The sequence below is a fragment of the Cryptococcus neoformans genome (genome assembly GCF_000091045.1).
Source record: "Cryptococcus neoformans var. neoformans JEC21 chromosome 13 sequence".
In the NCBI taxonomy this organism is placed as follows: domain Eukaryota; kingdom Fungi; phylum Basidiomycota; class Tremellomycetes; order Tremellales; family Cryptococcaceae; genus Cryptococcus; species Cryptococcus deneoformans.
Genome location: NC_006682.1, coordinates 519,070 through 537,500, shown reverse-complemented (window position 1 = coordinate 537,500; position 18,431 = coordinate 519,070). Strand labels below are relative to the sequence as shown.

General features: G+C 48.8%; 6 protein-coding genes across 7 annotated transcripts in view; 4 read left to right on the top strand and 2 right to left on the bottom strand.

Annotated features, from left to right (window-relative positions):
- The window catches only part of CNM01770 (aconitate hydratase, putative), a 2,795-nt gene extending 2,297 nt beyond the window's left edge, over positions 1-498 (top strand). The window contains exon 4 of the mRNA XM_568476.2: positions 1-498. This exon is cut by the window's left edge and continues 64 nt beyond it. Coding sequence (XP_568476.1) covers positions 1-310 — 310 coding nt within the window. The 3' untranslated portion in view covers positions 311-498.
- Positions 499-1,096: 598 nt separating this feature from the next.
- Positions 1,097-4,634, top strand: CNM01760 (endopeptidase, putative). Its single transcript, XM_568478.1, has 8 exons — positions 1,097-1,287; positions 1,349-1,530; positions 1,602-1,717; positions 1,767-1,964; positions 2,018-2,269; positions 2,318-3,091; positions 3,142-3,417; positions 3,474-4,634. Exons 1-8 carry the CDS (start codon positions 1,139-1,141, stop codon positions 4,542-4,544), a joined length of 3,018 nt encoding a protein of 1,005 aa, XP_568478.1. The 5' UTR covers positions 1,097-1,138; the 3' UTR covers positions 4,545-4,634.
- Positions 4,635-4,690: 56 nt separating this feature from the next.
- CNM01750 (conserved hypothetical protein) lies at positions 4,691-11,467 on the bottom strand. Its single transcript, XM_024658316.1, has 29 exons — positions 11,321-11,467; positions 11,091-11,222; positions 10,899-11,030; positions 10,734-10,844; positions 10,048-10,683; positions 9,933-9,996; positions 9,730-9,880; positions 9,530-9,672; positions 9,328-9,471; positions 9,107-9,270; positions 8,974-9,040; positions 8,347-8,927; positions 8,176-8,290; positions 8,096-8,122; positions 8,004-8,044; positions 7,816-7,953; positions 7,491-7,764; positions 7,000-7,435; positions 6,806-6,945; positions 6,571-6,759; positions 6,277-6,520; positions 6,137-6,226; positions 5,978-6,080; positions 5,766-5,926; positions 5,644-5,717; positions 5,363-5,592; positions 5,260-5,278; positions 4,874-5,202; positions 4,691-4,818 (listed from the first exon to the last, which is right to left on the bottom strand). The coding sequence occupies exons 1-29, from the start codon at positions 11,381-11,383 to the stop codon at positions 4,786-4,788; spliced, it is 5,031 nt and encodes a 1,676-aa protein (XP_024514011.1). The 5' UTR covers positions 11,384-11,467; the 3' UTR covers positions 4,691-4,785.
- A 162-nt stretch (positions 11,468-11,629) lies between these two features.
- Positions 11,630-13,078, top strand: CNM01740 (hypothetical protein). Its single transcript, XM_024658315.1, has 8 exons — positions 11,630-11,791; positions 11,851-11,887; positions 11,942-12,021; positions 12,074-12,199; positions 12,268-12,363; positions 12,417-12,479; positions 12,535-12,703; positions 12,764-13,078. The coding sequence occupies exons 1-8, from the start codon at positions 11,680-11,682 to the stop codon at positions 12,933-12,935; spliced, it is 855 nt and encodes a 284-aa protein (XP_024513946.1). The 5' UTR covers positions 11,630-11,679; the 3' UTR covers positions 12,936-13,078.
- A 759-nt stretch (positions 13,079-13,837) lies between these two features.
- On the top strand, positions 13,838-16,597 carry CNM01730 (conserved hypothetical protein). 2 transcript variants are annotated; one of them, XM_568481.2, is made up of 6 exons: positions 13,838-13,896; positions 13,975-14,114; positions 14,188-14,299; positions 14,367-14,693; positions 14,743-15,553; positions 15,614-16,597. In XM_568481.2, exons 3-6 carry the CDS (start codon positions 14,257-14,259, stop codon positions 16,386-16,388), a joined length of 1,956 nt encoding a protein of 651 aa, XP_568481.2. In that variant the 5' UTR covers positions 13,838-13,896; positions 13,975-14,114; positions 14,188-14,256; the 3' UTR covers positions 16,389-16,597. The 2 variants fall into 2 exon arrangements, with proteins under 2 accessions (XP_568481.2, XP_568480.1); XM_568480.2 differs by having other exon boundaries at positions 13,838-14,114.
- CNM01720 (carboxylesterase, putative) lies at positions 16,568-18,257 on the bottom strand. Its single transcript, XM_568314.2, has 5 exons — positions 17,769-18,257; positions 17,679-17,718; positions 17,557-17,629; positions 17,247-17,496; positions 16,568-17,185 (listed from the first exon to the last, which is right to left on the bottom strand). The coding sequence occupies exons 1-5, from the start codon at positions 18,189-18,191 to the stop codon at positions 17,129-17,131; spliced, it is 843 nt and encodes a 280-aa protein (XP_568314.1). The 5' UTR covers positions 18,192-18,257; the 3' UTR covers positions 16,568-17,128.
- Positions 18,258-18,431: the final 174 nt, after the last annotated feature.

Here is an 18,431-nt window from a genome sequence, read left to right as displayed (position 1 = left end):
CCTCGCCCGTTCATTCGCCCGTATCCACGAGACCAACCTCAAGAAGCAAGGTATCCTTCCTCTCTGGTTCGTCGACAAGGCCGACTATGCCAAAATCTCTGCGCATGACAAGGTCACCACCAAGGGTCTTGAAGACGTGATGGCTGGAAAGGGTGGGGAGATTGTCAAGATTGTGGTGGAGAAGCCTAGTGGGGAGAAGGTCGAGATTGAGGCGAGGCATACGTTGAGTAAAGATCAGATAGAGTGGTTGAGGGCGGGAAGCGCTTTGAACTGGATTGGTGAGCAGGCTAGGAAGGCCGGTAAGGTCTAAGCGGTATGAAGGTTTGGGAGAGGGGATTGAATAGAGGGGATGTAGAAAAAGCACATAGCTAGACAGCATATAGGTTCGTTTCTTTTTGGAAAGTGTAATTCAGGGTATACCCTTCGCATCGGGTGCATGGTTTGGGTTGTTTTATTTTTGGAATCATCTGATTATTTATGCATCTGCTTATGACTTTGGATTAAGAGGGACTACAAGTAATCGGTCGGTTGGGATTATGTACGTGTACAACAAAGGACTCAGATGGCCTGGCGCCACAGGAGATGAGAAGAAAACAATGGGTATAGATGAGCTGTTTAGAACTGTGTGGAGTGAGGTGGAGATGGGAGACAAGAGATGAACGTAGATCAAGGAGCAGGCCGAGAGGACTAAGAAAGTACGTGCGCGATGCTCGACAATTGAATTCTCCTTTAAAGTCCATTCTGAACGAAAGACTACGTTGAAATGTACCTCAGCATTATGCATCAAACGACCCTCTTCCTACTCATTTTCGTGAAATGTAACTTGGAACTAGCAGCTGATGTCAAACACCAATGCCAAACAGCCGTAGAGCAGGTTGAGGAAAGATAGCAGTGAGGCCTAAGAGAGCACGTCAAGAACGGCAGAAAGTGATGACGCAAACGGTGCCACACACCATTTTCCGTTGATTCCCGCCACGCGAACACCACGTGGCCAACTCCACTATCACCAGAACCAGGAGGCATCCACCACGCAAGCGTCAGTGTCTCACGAACAGTGGGCCGCTTACTTGACGCGTTACTGCCTTCCTTCCTTCCTGCTTACTTCTTTCTTCCTCCAGAATCCCTTTCCGCCACCACAATGCCAGTCCCAGCAGTAACGACGTCAGCAGCAGGATCCCTCACCCTCCTTGAAGATCCCGACAAGGATGTCAGGGTCTACGCCCTCAACCACCTTCTCTCCATCGTTGGCCAGTTCTGGGCAGAAATGTCGGACAAGCTTCCTTATCTGTAAGTCTATCTTTCTTGGATTTGGCTTTTATATAAGAACATGAACTGATATGTACCGCAGGGAATTGTTGGCCGACCCTCTTTCCAAAGAACTTGCCCCGGAGAACCGACCGTTTGCCGCACTCCTCATCTCCAAGATTTACTTTTACATGGGTTTCCAAGATGAAGCTGTAGAGTTTGCATTGAAGGCTGGGGTAGCATTTGAGAAGGAATCTGAAGGAGAGTACAGGGAAACGATCATCGGTTCGTCTTGCCTCGTGTCTATTGGGGAGGCAGAGGCCGGTATGCTGATTCAGTAATGGTTGGATTTGTAGCTGGATGCTTGGATCAGGCGATTGACAAAACGCAAAAAGGAGAGGATATCCCAGCGGATCTGCAGAGCATTGTTGACTCTGTTCTCCGAAGCAGCTCTGGGGAGAATGCAAAGCTCGTACGTCTGGATCTTGTCTCAGCATCCGATTCTTTCTGACAAACTGTAGGCAATGGGTTTGGCGCTCTCCCTTCGGCGGCTCGACCTTATCGAGATGATCTATCTTAGTTCTAGAGGGCCATCTCAAGCATCTTCATCGAAGTCTGAGCGAGTCGTGCATGATGAGAATTTGTTGCGATATGTCCTTGCAGAGGTTGTCTCAGGTACTAGCGGGAATGAGGCTTGGCCGGAAGATTTCCGTGCCAATGTAAGTCTCCTTGGGGATATTAAAAATATATACAAGAATTGACATTTCGCTAGTTGTTCAGCCTCCTTCGCCGATTATTCCATCTCAACCCCAACCCCGATTGGAATTCTATAACTACCGTTTGGGCTCAAAGCTCAGACGTTGAATCAACAGTAGAATCCCTCGTCAAGCTTCTCGAGGTTGACGACAACTTGACGGTGTACCAAATTGCGTTTGACCTCACCGAAGTGGCATCTCAAGCGTTTATCGACGAGGTGCGGGAAAAGTTGGGAGAGACCAAATGGGCTGCGCCTGTCGACGGCTCTGTGAGTTGTGTCCATTTGATTCGCAAAGTCCCGCTAAATATGTTGTAGGAGGACGATGTCCGGGTAGTCTTAAATAACATTCTTCGAGGCGACACCAGCGCCGAACTGTTCCTCAATTTCCTCAGTAGGAACAACAAGACCGACATGTCAATACTTAAAGTCACCAAGGAAACTCTTGAAGATCGATATTCCATCTATCACTCCGCCATCACCTTCACCAACGCTTTTGCCCACTGCGGCACCACATCGGACAAGTTCCTTCGTGAGAACCTCGACTGGCTCGGCCGAGCTTCCAACTGGGCCAAGTTCTCCACAACTGCCGCTTTGGGTCTCATTCACCGTGGAAGCTGGGTCAACGGTAACCGCGTCGTAAAGCCCTACCTTCCCGGAGGTGCTGCTCCCAACAAGTACAGTGAAGGAGGTGCCCTCTTCGCGCTTGGTCTCATCTATGCCGGTCGTGTCGAGTTTGCTGAGGAAGAGCTCAAGAAGGGTTTGGCCGAAGGTAACGACCCTCTCGTCCAACACGGTGCTGCTCTTGGTATGGGCGTTAGCGCATTGGCTTCTGCCGACGATGAAATTTACGACGAGATTCGACCAATCCTCTTCCAAGATGATGCTGTCGCGGGCGAGGCCGCAGGTTATGCCATGGGTCTTGTGATGCTCGGTACAGCGTCAGAGAGAGCTTTGGAGGAGATGTTATCTTACGCGAGGGAAACACAGCATGAGAAGATTATCCGGGGTTTGGCTATGGGTATCGCGTTCTTGATGTACGGTCAGAGGGAGGCAGCGAACCCTGTGATCCAGAGGTTGACGGAGGACAAGGTGAGCTTTTCGGACATTCAACCTTTGCCTAGCACTGACAAGATGCCTAGGATGCCATCCTCCGATATGGCGGTATGTACACCATCGCCCTCGCCTTTGCGGGTACGGGTAACAACAAGGCTGTCAAGAAGCTTCTCCATGTCGCTGTCTCTGATGTCAATGACGATGTTCGACGGGCTGCTGTCACCGCTCTTGGTTTTGTACTCTTCAGAAACCACACTACAGTGCCTAGGGTTGTGCAGCTGTTGGCCGAGAGCTATAACCCCCATGTGAGGTATGGTGCGACGCTTGCTTTGGGTATCTCGTGTGCTGCTACTGGTCTTGAGGTAAATATAGATTAAAATCTTCCTTGGGATGAAAATGGCTAATGTGATTTTGGTAGTCTGCCATTGAGCTCCTTGAACCCATGACCAAAGACCCTGTTGACTATGTCCGTCAAGGTGCTTACATCTCCCTTGCCATGATTCTCATCCAACAATCCGAAGCCGCATGCCCCAAGTCTATCACCATTCGAGAACTTTTTGCCAAGGTCGTCGCCGACAAACACGAAGATCCCATGGCTCGATTCGGTGCTTCTCTCGCCCAGGGTATCATTGATGCCGGTGGTCGCAACCTGACCCTAGCCCTCTCTACACGAGCTGGTACTTTGAACCAGAACGCTGTTGTCGGTATGGCGCTTTTTGTTCAGTTCTGGTACTGGTTCCCTCTCGCCCACGGTTTGGGTCTTGCTTTCACCCCTACAGCAGTGATTGCTATCGATGGCAAGATGAAGGTTCCACAACTGGAGCTTGAATGCCACGCCCGCCCGAGCTTGTATGCTTATCCGGCCACTGAGAAGAAGGTGGAGGAGAAGAAGAAGGACAAGCAGAAGGCTGCCGTGCTTTCTACTACTGCAAGGGCTAAGGCGAGGGAGAGGGTCAAGAAGGCCGAAGCGGGTGAGGTTATGGAGACCGACGACAAGGCTGAAGAGAGTGGGAAGGGCAAGGATGCCGCGCCTACACCAAAAAAATCTAAACCATCTGAGCCATCCTCTTTCAAAATCCCGAACATGTCCCGCGTTACCCCGTCACAATTGGCATACGTCACCTTCCCTACTTCGGGACGATACACGCCCGTCCGACCTCTTGACCACTCTCCTCTTTCTGGCTCTAATATTAACGGTAAACCATCAACGTTAGCGTCAGGAGCGAGTGCGAGTGGCAGTATCGTGGTTCTTCGAGACGAAAAGCCCGAGGAGCCTGCAGAGTATATTGAACTGAGTAAGGAGTTGTGGCCTGGATGGCTGCCGGCAAACCCCGAAGCGGCAGCAGCTATTTTGGCGCAGGCTACCGCAGAAGGGTCTGGTGGGGCGCCGGGTTCGGGTGTTACTGGGCAAGCTCAACAACAACAGCAAGAGCCCGAGGAGGAGGCAGAGGCCCCACCAGCGTTTGAGTACCCGTTTGAGGATGAGTAGAAGTCGTAGAATGTAAAATTGTGTAATGGAGTTCTTTTTGGAGATGGTAGAGATGAGTAGTCATGACCCCAAACTTAAATGCATCTGGATCTATATATGAGCGTCATTCTTGTAGTAACTTTGATGGCGGGGTTGAAATTCAGAGTACGAAATACATTCCAAATCTACATCAATGAGCTATGAATTGCCAAAAAACCTGATATTTCTGAAGAATGAGGTTATAAGCTTCTCTACGTCTCGATCACTTTCCGTGTCCAACTTGCAATAGGAAACCCTATCAAAACTCATCAGTTTGATAACCCTTCCATTAATCACAGAACAGGGTCTACCTTGTTATCCCTCACACAAAACAGCCACATCCATCCATTTTCCCTTCCAATGATTCCTACTCCACCGACCCCACCACCTCCGCTTCCACTACCCCCTCCACCACCCCCATTCCCACCTCCGCCGGTCTTCATCTGCTGCACACCTTCTCTTATACTCTCCATATACCGTCTATCTCCCGGATGGACCCCTTCTTTGTTGAGCAAGCTGCGCCAGGCTTCGTCGTCTGTGATCCACGTCGTGTCGAGGGTAAGTTGGCAAATCAGCAGAGGAGGAAGGTCAATGCCGAGCACTGGTAAAGTAGATTGTGTTTGGGTTGCAAAATCAGATGCTACATGCAAATTAGCCCCGCTTGCCCTGCGCGGTATATCATTATGAGGAGACCGACCTTTATCATAGTAGACGGACTGCAATCGTTATGATGAGAGCTCGCCGGTCAGCAAGGCAAAATCCCACATATCCGAGGTGATGTGGATGTGGAAAGAACGTACCTTCGTACCATGACGATGTTTCCTAACTGGCCTGCCCTTCGTCCCCTTCGCACTTATGGGTTCGGGCGGCAATATCAGCTTGATCTCCACTTCAGCCTGCTTGGGTTCTACCGACAAGGCTGCGGCTTGAGCGGAAGGAATGGAACCTTCAGCCGAGGCGTAGGACGCATCGATCCGTCGCTGATCAGAAATAACTATGCGCAGATGATTGCACAGATCATTTCGAGGAACTAGAAGGCTTGCTCAGGGTAACTACGAGACAAAACATGCAAATGGCCTACCTTCCACTTCCGAGCGTCGCAGGATACTCCTTATCTTAATAGTGGATCGGCTTGCTTTGGGAATGACCAAATATCTATGCTTTGATCAGAACTTGTTCCAAGCTGCCATTTAGAACACTTACAGGATGTTCTGGTCCTGGCACTCCTGTGTGACCTCTTCCAAACTTCTTCCATCGTCATACTGGAAATCCGCTCTGATGCCCGCTCGCCAGAGCTCGCCAATAATTTGAAGTCGGTGTGCAAGGTCGACCTGAGGGAAAGATGCCACGTAGACGTCACATCGCTGCAGCTTTTGTCAATGGCTTCGGGTGAAATCCAACAATTCGATACTCACGGCTGGACTCCAGTAACCGAACGAACGTTCGTCTTCGTTGGGCTTTTCCATTAAGCGTCGAGAAAGAGAAGACTCATATCGAGATACGATGCGAGCAAGTTGACTGAAACAATTGGATCAACGAACAACGACTTCGAGGCATAGTTGGAATGCACCTACTCGACAGCAATGGACATCCCCACACCAAATACTCTCCTTGATTGGGAGTGCATTACAGGCTGTTTGAAATGTTCCAATAAAGAGTCGTATCTAGAAACAATTAACCTTACCGCTTTTTCATAAGCGGATGTAATGCTCACCGTCCTCCGTATGCTACAACATCCTTTTGCTTCCCTTTCCTCACGCACTCAAACATAAACCCTCCGCGGAAGAACTCGCTGTGCTTTGCAAGAGTTGGCCGGAAAAGAATCTTCCTCGCCACTCCGCATGCTCTAGCAGAATTGATAACGTTGGCCATATCATCTAGAGCAGTATCTAGTTTTCTCTTAGCACTAGTTGAAGTGAAGATGCTTTCTAATCTCTTGCGAACTACTTCGAAATCACCTGTTCACAACATAAGTATTTAACACAGTATGAACCATCGAACAACTCACCTGCTATGCAACACTGCTCCAACTCATCCATTAATATCCTCGATAGACCGGTAACATTGCTCAACAGATTCCTCGACTGTGCAGAAGGGTTTGCGCTGTTACTAGCACCAAGGTTTCTGAATTGCTCTAAGACTTTCAATCGAGGTTTATCTGGACGGTCTGGTATTATGTCTAGAATAGCGTCGAGCACTGATACGTGTCAGCGTGTGCTTGAAGAATATAGCAAGGAGCTCACCTGTTTCATGGCTGACATGGAACTCGTACTCCACTGAAGATGTCCCTCGCATACCACGGAATTCCGAAATGACTTTGTCCACCACCTCAAGGCATTCTGCTTCCGCCGCTGCAGAACGGATAGGTGACACAATATCAAAACTGTTATAAAGTGAGACAGGTCTGCTGAAAGAACACGCAATATTATGTACTCACCTGAGTAGTCCTGAGATCACCGGCTGACCACCAAGTTGGTGCTCTGTGTACTTCCTTCCTACGTGGTATCTCTTGATTCTTTCTATCTGCCTCCTTGTGGCACTTCGTCCCATAGCAAGGACATCACTGCTTGGTAACTGCACTACCTGTCCGCTCTTTTCTATCAATCTGACTGGATCCAAATTAGGAAAAGCATCAAGCAGTGTCGTCTCGGGGATGAGCAGAGGCAGATAGGTTTCGACAGCACCATGTCGCTGGAAGAGGTCAACAAGACGCTGTATGACAACGGTCAGCCAGACTTGAAGCTGATCATCAGAATCGTTGTCATAGGTATAGTCAACCAAGCGATGGTTCACATCGACAATATTGTGAGAAGTACGGTCGAAAAGAGTATCAAGGAGGGTGTTGTAATGGGATGATTTAGGGTCAGTAAGTTCTACGTGTTTTGGTCAGCAAGAGAGCGCAGGAGTTCGAAAAGCGTGCAAACCGACCAAAGATAACCGCATCGTAATCCTCCTTCCTTTTTTCAGGCGTAGGTAACAATGGACTCCTCAATAATTCAGTCGCTTTGAACCTCGCCGCTGGATCGTGCGCTAGTAATCTCCGAATAATCTCCCTTTCGTTTGGTTTGTGGTTTGGGCCCCATCCTGGGGGAAAAGAGATACTTGGTTGCCGCACGGCGGTGAGGATGTGGACACGTTCCATAGTCGTCTTGAAGGGGTAGCACATCTCAAAGAAGATGATACCGAGTGAGTACATGTCCGCCTGATACCGTTAGATCAGTCAGGGGTTTGTTGAGGGGCTATATTAACTGACCTTCTCATTGTATGATCGCGAAATCGCAACTTCCGGTGCAATGTACAGGCTAGTACCGATATTGGAAGTCTGATCTATGTTGTCAATTGTGGAGGCGATTGGCCCGGAGGCGGTTTCAATAGCAGTCATCTCAGACGTCTGTCAACTGTATTAGCAAGGGAATGAAGAGCCTTTGAGTTATAGCTTACAGAAAGACCAAAATCGGCGATCTTGACGTTACCATCTCCATCTACATATCGGGATTAGCGGTAATGATCACCATATCTCTCTATTAACTCACCTAATAAGATATTGGAGGGCTTTAAATCTGTCCTCAACAATCAGTAAAGGCACACGCACTCTCCAACGTCACAAACGCACCTCGATGCACGATACCCAACGACGCCATGTGGGCTAGAGCCGACAAAACCTGCCTCAACAACCTCCAAACCTCATCGTCTGTCAAGCCGGCAGTGATTGCTTCTCTTAGAGTTTGCTACACCAAGGTTTAGCTTTTATCTTCATGAGAGTGGGAAAGAGACAGGGATGTACTTTCTCAACAAACTCCATTTGAATATACAAGATCCTCCTGACCATTCCATCCGAAGTGGAGCTCGTCATCACCGATGTTGAAGCCGACGGTTTGCCGGGAATACTCTGACGTTGAGATTGTGCTTGAGGCCTTTGTTGGAAGAGAGAAGACTGGGGTTGAGATCGCCCACGAGGTTCCGAGGGATCGGCCGTTGCAGCACTTGAGTCTGATTCAGTATCCGACTCGGTGTCATCCTCCTCACTCGAATCATCTTCGTCCGAATCGTCATCATCATCTCCATTCGAGTTGGTAAATCGGATTCTTGGGAAAGAGGCGCTTCTCGACTGATCTCTTCTGGACAATGAAAAGTCATCAAAGTTGACTGCGAAGATGTCTTCTTCTGTTGAACAGGTAGCTCCTGTCCCTGCAGTTGAAGCTGTGTGTACAGAATCTTCCAAAGTCGGAGTGAGGTCGGGAGGATTGGCATCTTCTAGCCAGCAGCCGTAGTATCGAACGATGTGCTGGTGATTCACACGAGACAGGTTGTTAACTTCACGATAAACCTTCTGCTCATTATCTTCAGGTCGAAGCTTGACTTTTTCTGTGGCATGTTGTCAGTCTCAGTCTCATCCTAGGAAAGAACCTACTGATGGCGTAGAACCTCCCATCCAGCTTATTCCTCGCTTTTACCACTTCCCCGAACCCACCTTTACCCTACCAAAAGTTTTCTGTCAGCTTGTTTTCACCGGTCATATGCAATCGCAGACGGTGATTACCCACCAGAAACTCCACCTCCTCAAAATCCGCTCTGTACCTAGATAACCTGGGTGTCAATGGCTGGGGGGTATTTGGCAGGAAGTTAAAGAGGCTTCTGTTGACGGGAGATACGCCCAATAAGGCTTGAGGACTCTGTGGAATGCTTTGATGTCGAGCGTGGCCTGGAGCTAGCCTACTAGTCAGTCCGATTCCTGAGGATGGCTGTCATAAGAAGGAGCACGTACCACTACTTATTCGGACTGCCCGACGAGTGACGTCGTCGAATGACCTTAACTTGGCAAGGCTCTCGTCGGCTGTCAACCTCTTCTTCGGATTGGGATGGAGTAGGCCTGTAAGAAGTTCAGTCATTGAGCCCGACAATCTGGGAGCTGAAGCATTAAGTCAGAATATTGCACCACCACGGCATTGTTATATGAAGGGACCCACCGTGCTGAAGTAGGGTAGGGAAACTGTGGTACGTCCGCAGAGTGTCAGGTCCAAAGAGCATCTGAATCAATAACAACCCCACATGCCACATATCTCTTGGCCTAGTATAGGAATGCGGTGAATCACGCTCATCGGGTGATAACCTACTGCCATTAGTGATCGCATCATACGGATAGATAAGACTAGATGGAGGAACATACCACTCTTCGGGAACGGTTTGAATTACATTCTTGATAAACGGGTTTGAGCGATGCAAATCGACGATACGCCGAGCATAACCTGTCCCTGCGAGCTTAATGACCTTTACGCCGTTGGCAGTTGTCGAGATAAGTGTAAAATCCAGGTCCAGCTCTTTTGCATCTCAGATTAGGAGACTTTTAATGGATGGAAGGAGTACACATACGCTTTTGGCAACTGTTTCGTTGATGCAGCTGACTAAGTCCTATGAGGGCCTGTGAGATGTATTCCTGCTGTTGTATCAGCCATTGTATGGAATTGATTTCCGAGGCAACACTCACTTTAGAAAGGTCCTCTCCAAAACCTTCCTTCGGTATCCAGCTTCTCAACTTCATACTATCACTCAATCCTTCAGTTACCAATATCAATCTCTCCCATCCCTTTGGACTCTTCTCTCTCTTGACCGCATAAACCTTCACTACATGCTCCGACATCGTCCCTTGAGCTCTCAAAGCCTCAACAGTACAAGCTTCGATTCGTTTGATGCCGAGGGGGGTTGAATAGTATGGGTTGGCAAAGTCGACAATGTGAACGGTGACGTTGGGTGAAGATGCTCTGACAAAGGAAATTGTGTCGGATCGTTGGCTGAAATTATGTTTGCGATCGGGCTCCGCACTATATGTCGTCCAGAGGGTTTCCCTCTTCCCGCCAAATAATATCCAAGATTTCCAAGTACCCTCCCATCCATCGATTGCAATCGCTTCATCCAACTCTAACTCCCTCTTGTCTAGATCACCAATGTCCAACATGGCAAGAGACTCTTGCCTGCGGCGCTCTTCTTCAAGATATTTGGCATTGTTTGCGGTTTCCTTCTTCTTGATGGTGTTGAGTTGGATCTGGTCATGCAAGTATCGATTGTTCTTGTCCAATTCTTTTTTCTTACGTTCTGCTTCTGTGGCTCGACTGGCTTCCTCTGCCTTTCAAATGGTAAGACCAAGCTGATAGAGGGGTTCAGTATGTCACTTACAGCTCGTTGAGCTTCTTCACGTCTTGCTTTCTCCTCCATAAGATTCACATCCCCAGGGCTAGGCAATGGCGCGTGGTTTTCCGAAATGAAGTCTCGCACTGTATCAATAAGCTAGTGGAAAAGTCAATCTTGTAACTTGAATTCATTATAGAGGAAATAAATCACCTCAAAAATCATGACCTCTCCTACTTTGGACCTCGCCTTGTCCTGTATGATTTTGTGCAGTTGCTGCACATGATTTGCTGTCAAATATTCAGGTTCTCGAAGCAGCAAAGGGGGAACTTGGTGAGGGTATGCCTACCAACATTGTTGGCTAGAATGAGATTCGAATATAGATAAGAGTTGCAATTGCCTTACCTGAACCATCTTTCCTTTTAAGATCACATTAACTCTCTCATCCTCCATCGCACAGATCTTGACCTCCCACCATCCCGCATCGACCTCTGTCCCCCAAGCTGTTTTAGTAGGTGGTATATCATGCCATTCGTCCTACCACACGTAAAACATCAGCATTATCCATTTTAAAACCAGATACCAACGTAAGACGAGATTTTGAAGCTTTGATGTGATCCCAAAGGAAGACGTACCGGGTAGATAGCTCTCAAGCTCTCAAGCTCTTCCTCTTGGAGGGCTTTGTTAGCCTCAGGCATGAAGCATCTGCCGCTAGAAATCTATGTATGGATAGTAATAGGGGGGTGAGCGGCGCTGCTCTTGTCGGATGTAAATGTAATGAGAGACGGGCGCGAGATGAACTCGAAACTTACACTCTGACATGTTGGGTTCTTTTTGTAGGAGGGTACCCCCACTTGAGTAAATGTTATGATGTCATTGGTTTCTCATTAACATTGCATCAATCGATAATACTAATGTCGGTTATCGATCGATGGGGTAAAGGTGTTTAGGTGTGAAACATGTGCTATGCACACCATATCGATGTAACTAGACTATGTTTTTCGTATTGACAAGGACAAGAATCTTAACCACGATTCCGAACATTAGAAATATGGCCTCATCAACGAATTCGAAACCGGTTCGCTTGGTTCTCTTTGACGTCTTTGGTGAGTCTAGTCCAATCATAGAACGACGTAGGAGGCTCATCCATACAAATGATGACTAGATACCCTCTGTACTCCAAGGCTACCCATCCACGAACAGTAAATCTCATTATTTTTGCTGCATACGCTTCTCGCGTCTGACTTATGCGGCAGGTACCACGAAGAAGCTATCAGAGGTGGGCTCTCATCTGCAAGTATAACCCCACAGAGCGTCCGTAATGCATTCAAACCCGGTATATCTTCTTTTGGACTAATTGAGATCGACTAAACTGACTGTCGGTTCAGCCTTTAAAACTGTCGATGCCCAATATCCTTTGTATGGTAAACATTCGACGCCTCCATTGACTCCTGAGGAATGGTGGACAAGAATCATCTATGAGACCCTTAGGGAAGCCGGAGCTTCCAAGCGAGGTGAGTTATGATCCTTTCGCTAATTTCCATGTAGTAGCTATGACTGACTCAGATGATTCTGCTGTCAGAATTGGATGGGAAGATTGATGCGATCGGACCTGCTTTGATGAGTCGTTTTGAGAGTGATCTCGGGTATCGAAACTTTCCAGAGACTATCGCTTGCCGTAAGCTCCCAGCTCGTTGTTTGATTTGAATCCTTGGACTAATACTAGGCTAGTAAAAGAGCTTAAGGAGCTAGAAATCAAGACCTCGGTAGTATCCAATGCTGATCCTCGTATTCGTGAGCATCGAACTCTTAGCCCGGGCCTCTTCTCAAATTCACCTATGATTCGTAGTCAAAACCTTGGATTCACTTCAGATCTTACCCCTTCTTACCTGTTCTCCCACCCTATCATGGGATGTCGAAGCTGCCAAGCCATCTGCTACCATCTACGAGAAAGCATGCGAGATATCTGATGAAAAAGTGGGAGAAGGTATCATCATGGTTGGCGACGAACTCAAAGCGTAAGCCCATATTCCATCAGGTCAATGGCGAATGACTATTGAAGCCTCATGCTGTTCTAGTGATTTCCATGGTGCCACGTCGGCTGGGATCGAGGCTCGTCTTATACGGAGACCAGGAGAATGGAGTGATGGTGCTGTCAGAGATGCTAAAGAGGAATTGGGCGGGGTGAACGTCGTTTCTAGCTTGGAAGACATTGTTAAAGAGGTCAAGCAAAGGAACGTAGGTGGCTGAGGTACAGAGGTGTATACTACGAGTCTGTGGTCTCAAAGGTCAGCATGACAGCTACTCGCAATTGGACCTCCTCGGGATAATCGGCAGCACAAATAGAAATGCATTCAACCAATGAAAGTAGGGCCATCTGACCTCGAGGCTTTCAGCTTGACTGTTTCATGCATGACAGATGCATGCGACACAACTATTTATCGAGAGATAACCAGTTGGCGGCCTATTTCGTTTGATCAAACCAAACAGTGAAATGGCCTCGGCCGCCGACGGCCATTTCACTTGGTTCATTGTCAGAGGTGCAAAGGGCGTTCGTCTCGTCTTTTTGATTCTTCACACATGAACCATTTCCTCCCCCACCCATTCCCCATCTGATACTCTTTACGTATCACGTACAGTATTTATCCCCCTGAAGACCACGTAATGTTTCTATCGCTCATTGGGTGTGCATCAACATTGCTGATGATCAGCGTCGTCATGGCCGGTCGATCATTACCGATATCATCCCGTACTACAACCCCATAATATCGGACATCATAGTTTGGTTTTTGTTTTCGTTTCAAGCTGATGGGCCCATCTCTTCATGTAGCATATACTGTTGCGTTACAACTTGTCCCCAATGAGATCCGGTTTTGAATACGAGCCGAAAAGGCGGAGTTGACTAAGCAATGAAGTATTGCATGATATATCATTTGACACTTGTCTCACTGTTGGTGTAATAATAAGCAGCGCAAGACGAGCTCTGAAGTTCCGAGGATCCAGGTCAGACCGAGCCAAGCGGCCCCATTCCTGTTACGTAATTATATGTCCTCTCTATTCGTTGTGCCGGCCCCGCGACAAGACCCCGTGACCGAAGGTCCCGGAGAGATGCTCGGGGCTATCAAGATTGAAATCTTGAATCGTCGGCCCGAAGTCTATTGATCTGGTGCCAAACACTTCACAAAGAAGAGTCGATAGTCGAAGTATAAAAGTACGTCGTGATGGAACGCATGGCTGGAGCTCCACATCAAGAAAAACAAACGTCGTCTCATCACCATGTCACCTGTAGCTGTACATAATAAACATGGCGATTCTGCCTCTCACGGCACAGCGCTGAGCAAGAACCCTCACGTCAAGTCTTCAGAGGTTGATACCGAGAAGCTCGTAATCAACGCCATCCGATGTTTGGCAGCCGATCTATGTCAGCAGGTGAGTAATTTCTCCTACCTCTCGTCAAACCGATTCAAAGGGAACGTGCGTTGACGAAAAGTGAATTAAACAGTACAAGGGTGGTCATCCCGGCACAGTCATGGGAGCGGCTGCCATCGCCACGGCCCTTTGGAAATACAGCATGCGATATAACCCTGCTAATCCTGACTGGATCAACCGAGATCGTGAGTCCTGCTTTCGCTTAGATCGAGAAGTCTGGCGATGGGTGATTGAGCACTCTGGAATCTATAGGATTCGTGCTCTCTGCTGGCCATGCGTGCCTGCTTCAATACATCATGCTTCATCTTTCTGGATATTCTTCTTGGACCCTTGACCAGATCAAGAAGTACCATGCCCCGACCATGGACGGGATTGCTGCTGGCCACCCCGAGATCGAGTTCCCAGGTGTCGAATTGACCACCGGTCTTCTCGGTCAAGGTATTGCCAACGCCGTCGGACTCGCCGTCGCCAATAAGAACATGGCTGCAACTTACAACAAGGACGGATTTCCGATCATCCAGAACAAGGTCTGGTGTTTCACCGGTGACGGTTGTCTGCAGGAGGGTGTTGGCCAGGAAGGTTAGTTGAAAAAACATCTGCATGCGCCAAGCTGATCAGCAGCTTGTAGCCCTCTCCATGGCCGGACATTGGGGTCTTGACAACATGATTCTTGTATATGACAACAACTCTGTCACAGTGGACGGTAACATTGACATCTGCTTCACCGATGACACTTCCGCCAAGCTCAAGAGCCTTGGGTGGCATGTTCTCGAGGTCGAGGATGGATCCAACGACCTGGCCGCAATTGTCGATGCTTTCGAGCAGGCTCAGAAGCTCACCGGCAAGCCCGTCTTCATCAATATTAAGACCATCATCGGTATCGGCTCCATTAACCAGAATAGTGGCAAAGTACACGGCGCCGCTTTGGGTGAGGATGACGTCGCTAGAGTCAAGACCGCCCTCGGCTTTGACCCCAAGGACAAGTTCATCGTGCCCGACGCCGTCTATGACTATTTTAAGGAGACCAAAATCAAGGGTGCCCAATATGAGCAGGAATGGAACGACCTTTTCAAGCGGTACAAAGAATCTTTCCCCTCCGAAGCGGCAGAGTTCCAAAGGCGATTGGACGGAAAGCTCGAAGAGGCTTGGGAGAACAAGTTCCCTTCGAAGGATGCTCTCCCCAAAGACCCCAAAGCTACCAGGCAGAGCAGCGGTATCGCGCTTCGATCGGTCATCCCGGAGGACAAGTCATTTTTGGTCGGAAGTGCCGATTTGTGCGAGTCGACGTTTGTCAACTGGGACGGAATGGTCGAGTTCCAAAACCCCAAGTCGGGCTATGGCGATTATTCTGGTCGACAGATCCGATACGGTATCCGAGAGCATGCCATGGTGGCTGCCGCCAACGGTCTCGCCGCTTGGCACAAGGGTGCCATCGTCCCGTGAGTGATCTAGCCCCCGTCCGAACAATACAACTGCTATTGCTGACTTTGTGCCAACAGCATCATGTCGAGTTACTTCATCTTCTGGCTTTACGCCGCTCCTTCGCTCCGAATGGCCGCTTTGATGAAGCTTCGATTCATCGCCATTGCCACTCACGACTCCATCGGTGTCGGCGAGGACGGACCTACCCACCAGCCGATCGCGTTCCCTCTTTTTCTCCGTGCCCTTCCCAATTTCAACTACATCCGACCTGCCGACGCTGAGGAAGTGATCGGCGCTTGGATCTTGGGCCTCAGGGACGCCGATCACCCCAGTTTGCTTTCGCTCACTCGACAGCCAGTACCCCTTCTTTCAGGTACGGACCGCAACAAGGTACAATACGGTGGATACGTCGTCTACGGCGACGAGAACAGCATCCCCGATATCACCCTCGTCGCCACTGGTTCCGAGGTTGCACGTGCGGTTGATACAGCCGAGCTGTTGAAGGACAAATATTCTGTAAGGGTCGTATCGATGCCTCACACCGGTCGATTCGACGCACAACCGCTCGAGTACCGACGATCCGTCATCCCTTCTACCAAGTCTCTTGTCGTATCTATCGAGCCCTATGCTTCGTTCGGTTGGGCCAAATACGCCCACGCAGGCGCTCACATGACAGGCTTCGGTCACTCTGCTCCTTACTCTGTGCTGTTCGAGCACTTCGGTTTCGGCCCCAAGACCCTGGCGGAGAAGATTAGAGCCTGGGCCGAGCCAAAGAGGAACGGAGATGGCTGGGACATCCCCGGCGTTGGAGAGTTCGAGGAGCTGTTGGTTAACAGCGGTAACGGTCATTAGTGGTACAAGAAAGATCATCAATAATATTTGTTGTACTTTTTTGTATGTGGTTGGAATATATAACTGTTCGAGGTCATTTTGGGTTAATCAAAAGCAAACAAATGATATATGAATTTGGGGCAACATTGGACTATACGTCTAGGCAAAAATTAGAAAGTTATATCAGTACGAGATATTCATTTCATCATGGAAATCGCATGAAACCCTGCTATGTGACTATCATATGAATGACCAACGCACGACCCATCTATGACCTAACATCAAACCTATCTTTGCAATCATCTCATCTACAAACGATACTTGAAGCTGAACATGACATATCTTCCATGACTATCCCCCGCAAATAGCACCTTATTCGGCTTTGTAGTGGATGCTTCGCGATGGAAATCGAATTGACGACTCCATGTCTGTAACGATACTGCAGACTGAAGTATTCGCATATGCCCATCAGTAGCTTGAAGCCTTCTCGAGGGGACTGGGCGGAAGGAGCGGTGGTGGAAAAAGAAGGATGCGGATGGATGTGGAGAAGTTGTTCAAGGTTATTCTGAATAGGTTGCTGGAGGGGAAGACAAACGTCAGTGAGCTGGTTGTGTTTGTCTGAGACTGCTGCGTCCCGTTCATGTAGAGGTAGATACTGTTTTGAAGATAGCGGAGTAGACATAGAGGACAAAATTCATACTTTTTGTTTATAATCGAGACGAGTTAATAATTTACCTGTATCATTAATATTTGCTCCTCAATTAAGCCTTGAGGTACTTGGCGTGGAAAGCAACGTGCTCAGGGCCAAAAGTCGAAATCTAACATCCCAATCAGCTCCTATCCTAACGTAGGCGGGTCGCATTCCCAGAAACAACTTACAAAATAATAAGAATGATCATATCCATCTTGCATCCTTACCTCCACACCCTTCTTCCCGGCCTTTTCCAACGTCTGCGGCTGTAGCTGGCCTTGCTTGAGGAACTGGTCATCCGTACCGACATCCACCAAGATCTTGGGTTCATCCGCAAACTGTGGAAGAAGCGCGGAAGAGTCGTGGGCAAGCCAGGAAGAAGAGGAGGAGAGATAATTACTGAATGCGTTGATACCCCATGGAACGGCGGCGGGGTTGCTACATGTTCGAGTAGGTGAGAAGGGAGTGGGGTGAGTGAAGAGGGAAAAAAGGACGTACCAGATGGGAGCAAAGGCAGAGGCAGACTTGAAAAGGCCTGGGTTCTTAAGGTAGATGGACAGAGCACCGTGCCCTAGTCATTTGTTAGTCAAAGCTTGGCTTAATATCCCAAAGCGACATACCACCCATGGAGTGTCCCATTATAGACCATTTGGAAAAGTCCTGTGACACATCAGTCAGTAACGACCATCACCCCAGCATATCACACTTACAAGACCCAAGTTCGCCTCCTTCAACACCTCTGGCAATTCCTTTACAATCAAATCATACATGTTATAATGCTTCCTCCATTTGTCCGTCTCGGCATTGATGTAGAATCCTGCACCAGTACCCAACTGCCAATCATCGTCCTCGCCTTCTACTCCCGCACCCCTAGGGCTAGTATCGGGGAAGACGAGGGCGATCCCCTCTTTGCCTGCAGTGTTAAAGAATCCTCCCTTCTGAGCACCAGTGTCTTCAGTACAGGTGAGACCTGCGAGGTAAAAGAGGACAGGGGCTGGGGAATCAGGGGAAGCGGAGGAAGGGACGAAGACGTTGAACTGAGTGGGAAGGGCGAGGGAGGCGGAAGGGAATTTATACTTTGTGAGGAAGCTCCCGGCAGCCTTGTTAGAAGAGAGTTTTTCGAGCTGTACCATGGCGTGCCGTTTGAGAGTAGTGGACGTTGTGCAAGAATGAGGGGAGCCAGGGGGGCTTGATGATATATTCCGCCGATGAACAAAGGCCTCCTCCACTTGCCTCCACCCTCCGCCGTTTCATAGATCTGCTTCCGCTTGCCAGTGTTGTGCCGATTCCGGCTCCTTTGACGCCGCGATCCGCCGGCAAATAGAATGATGGTGCCTGTTAGTTTTATGGTACAGTTACATGGAGACCGAATG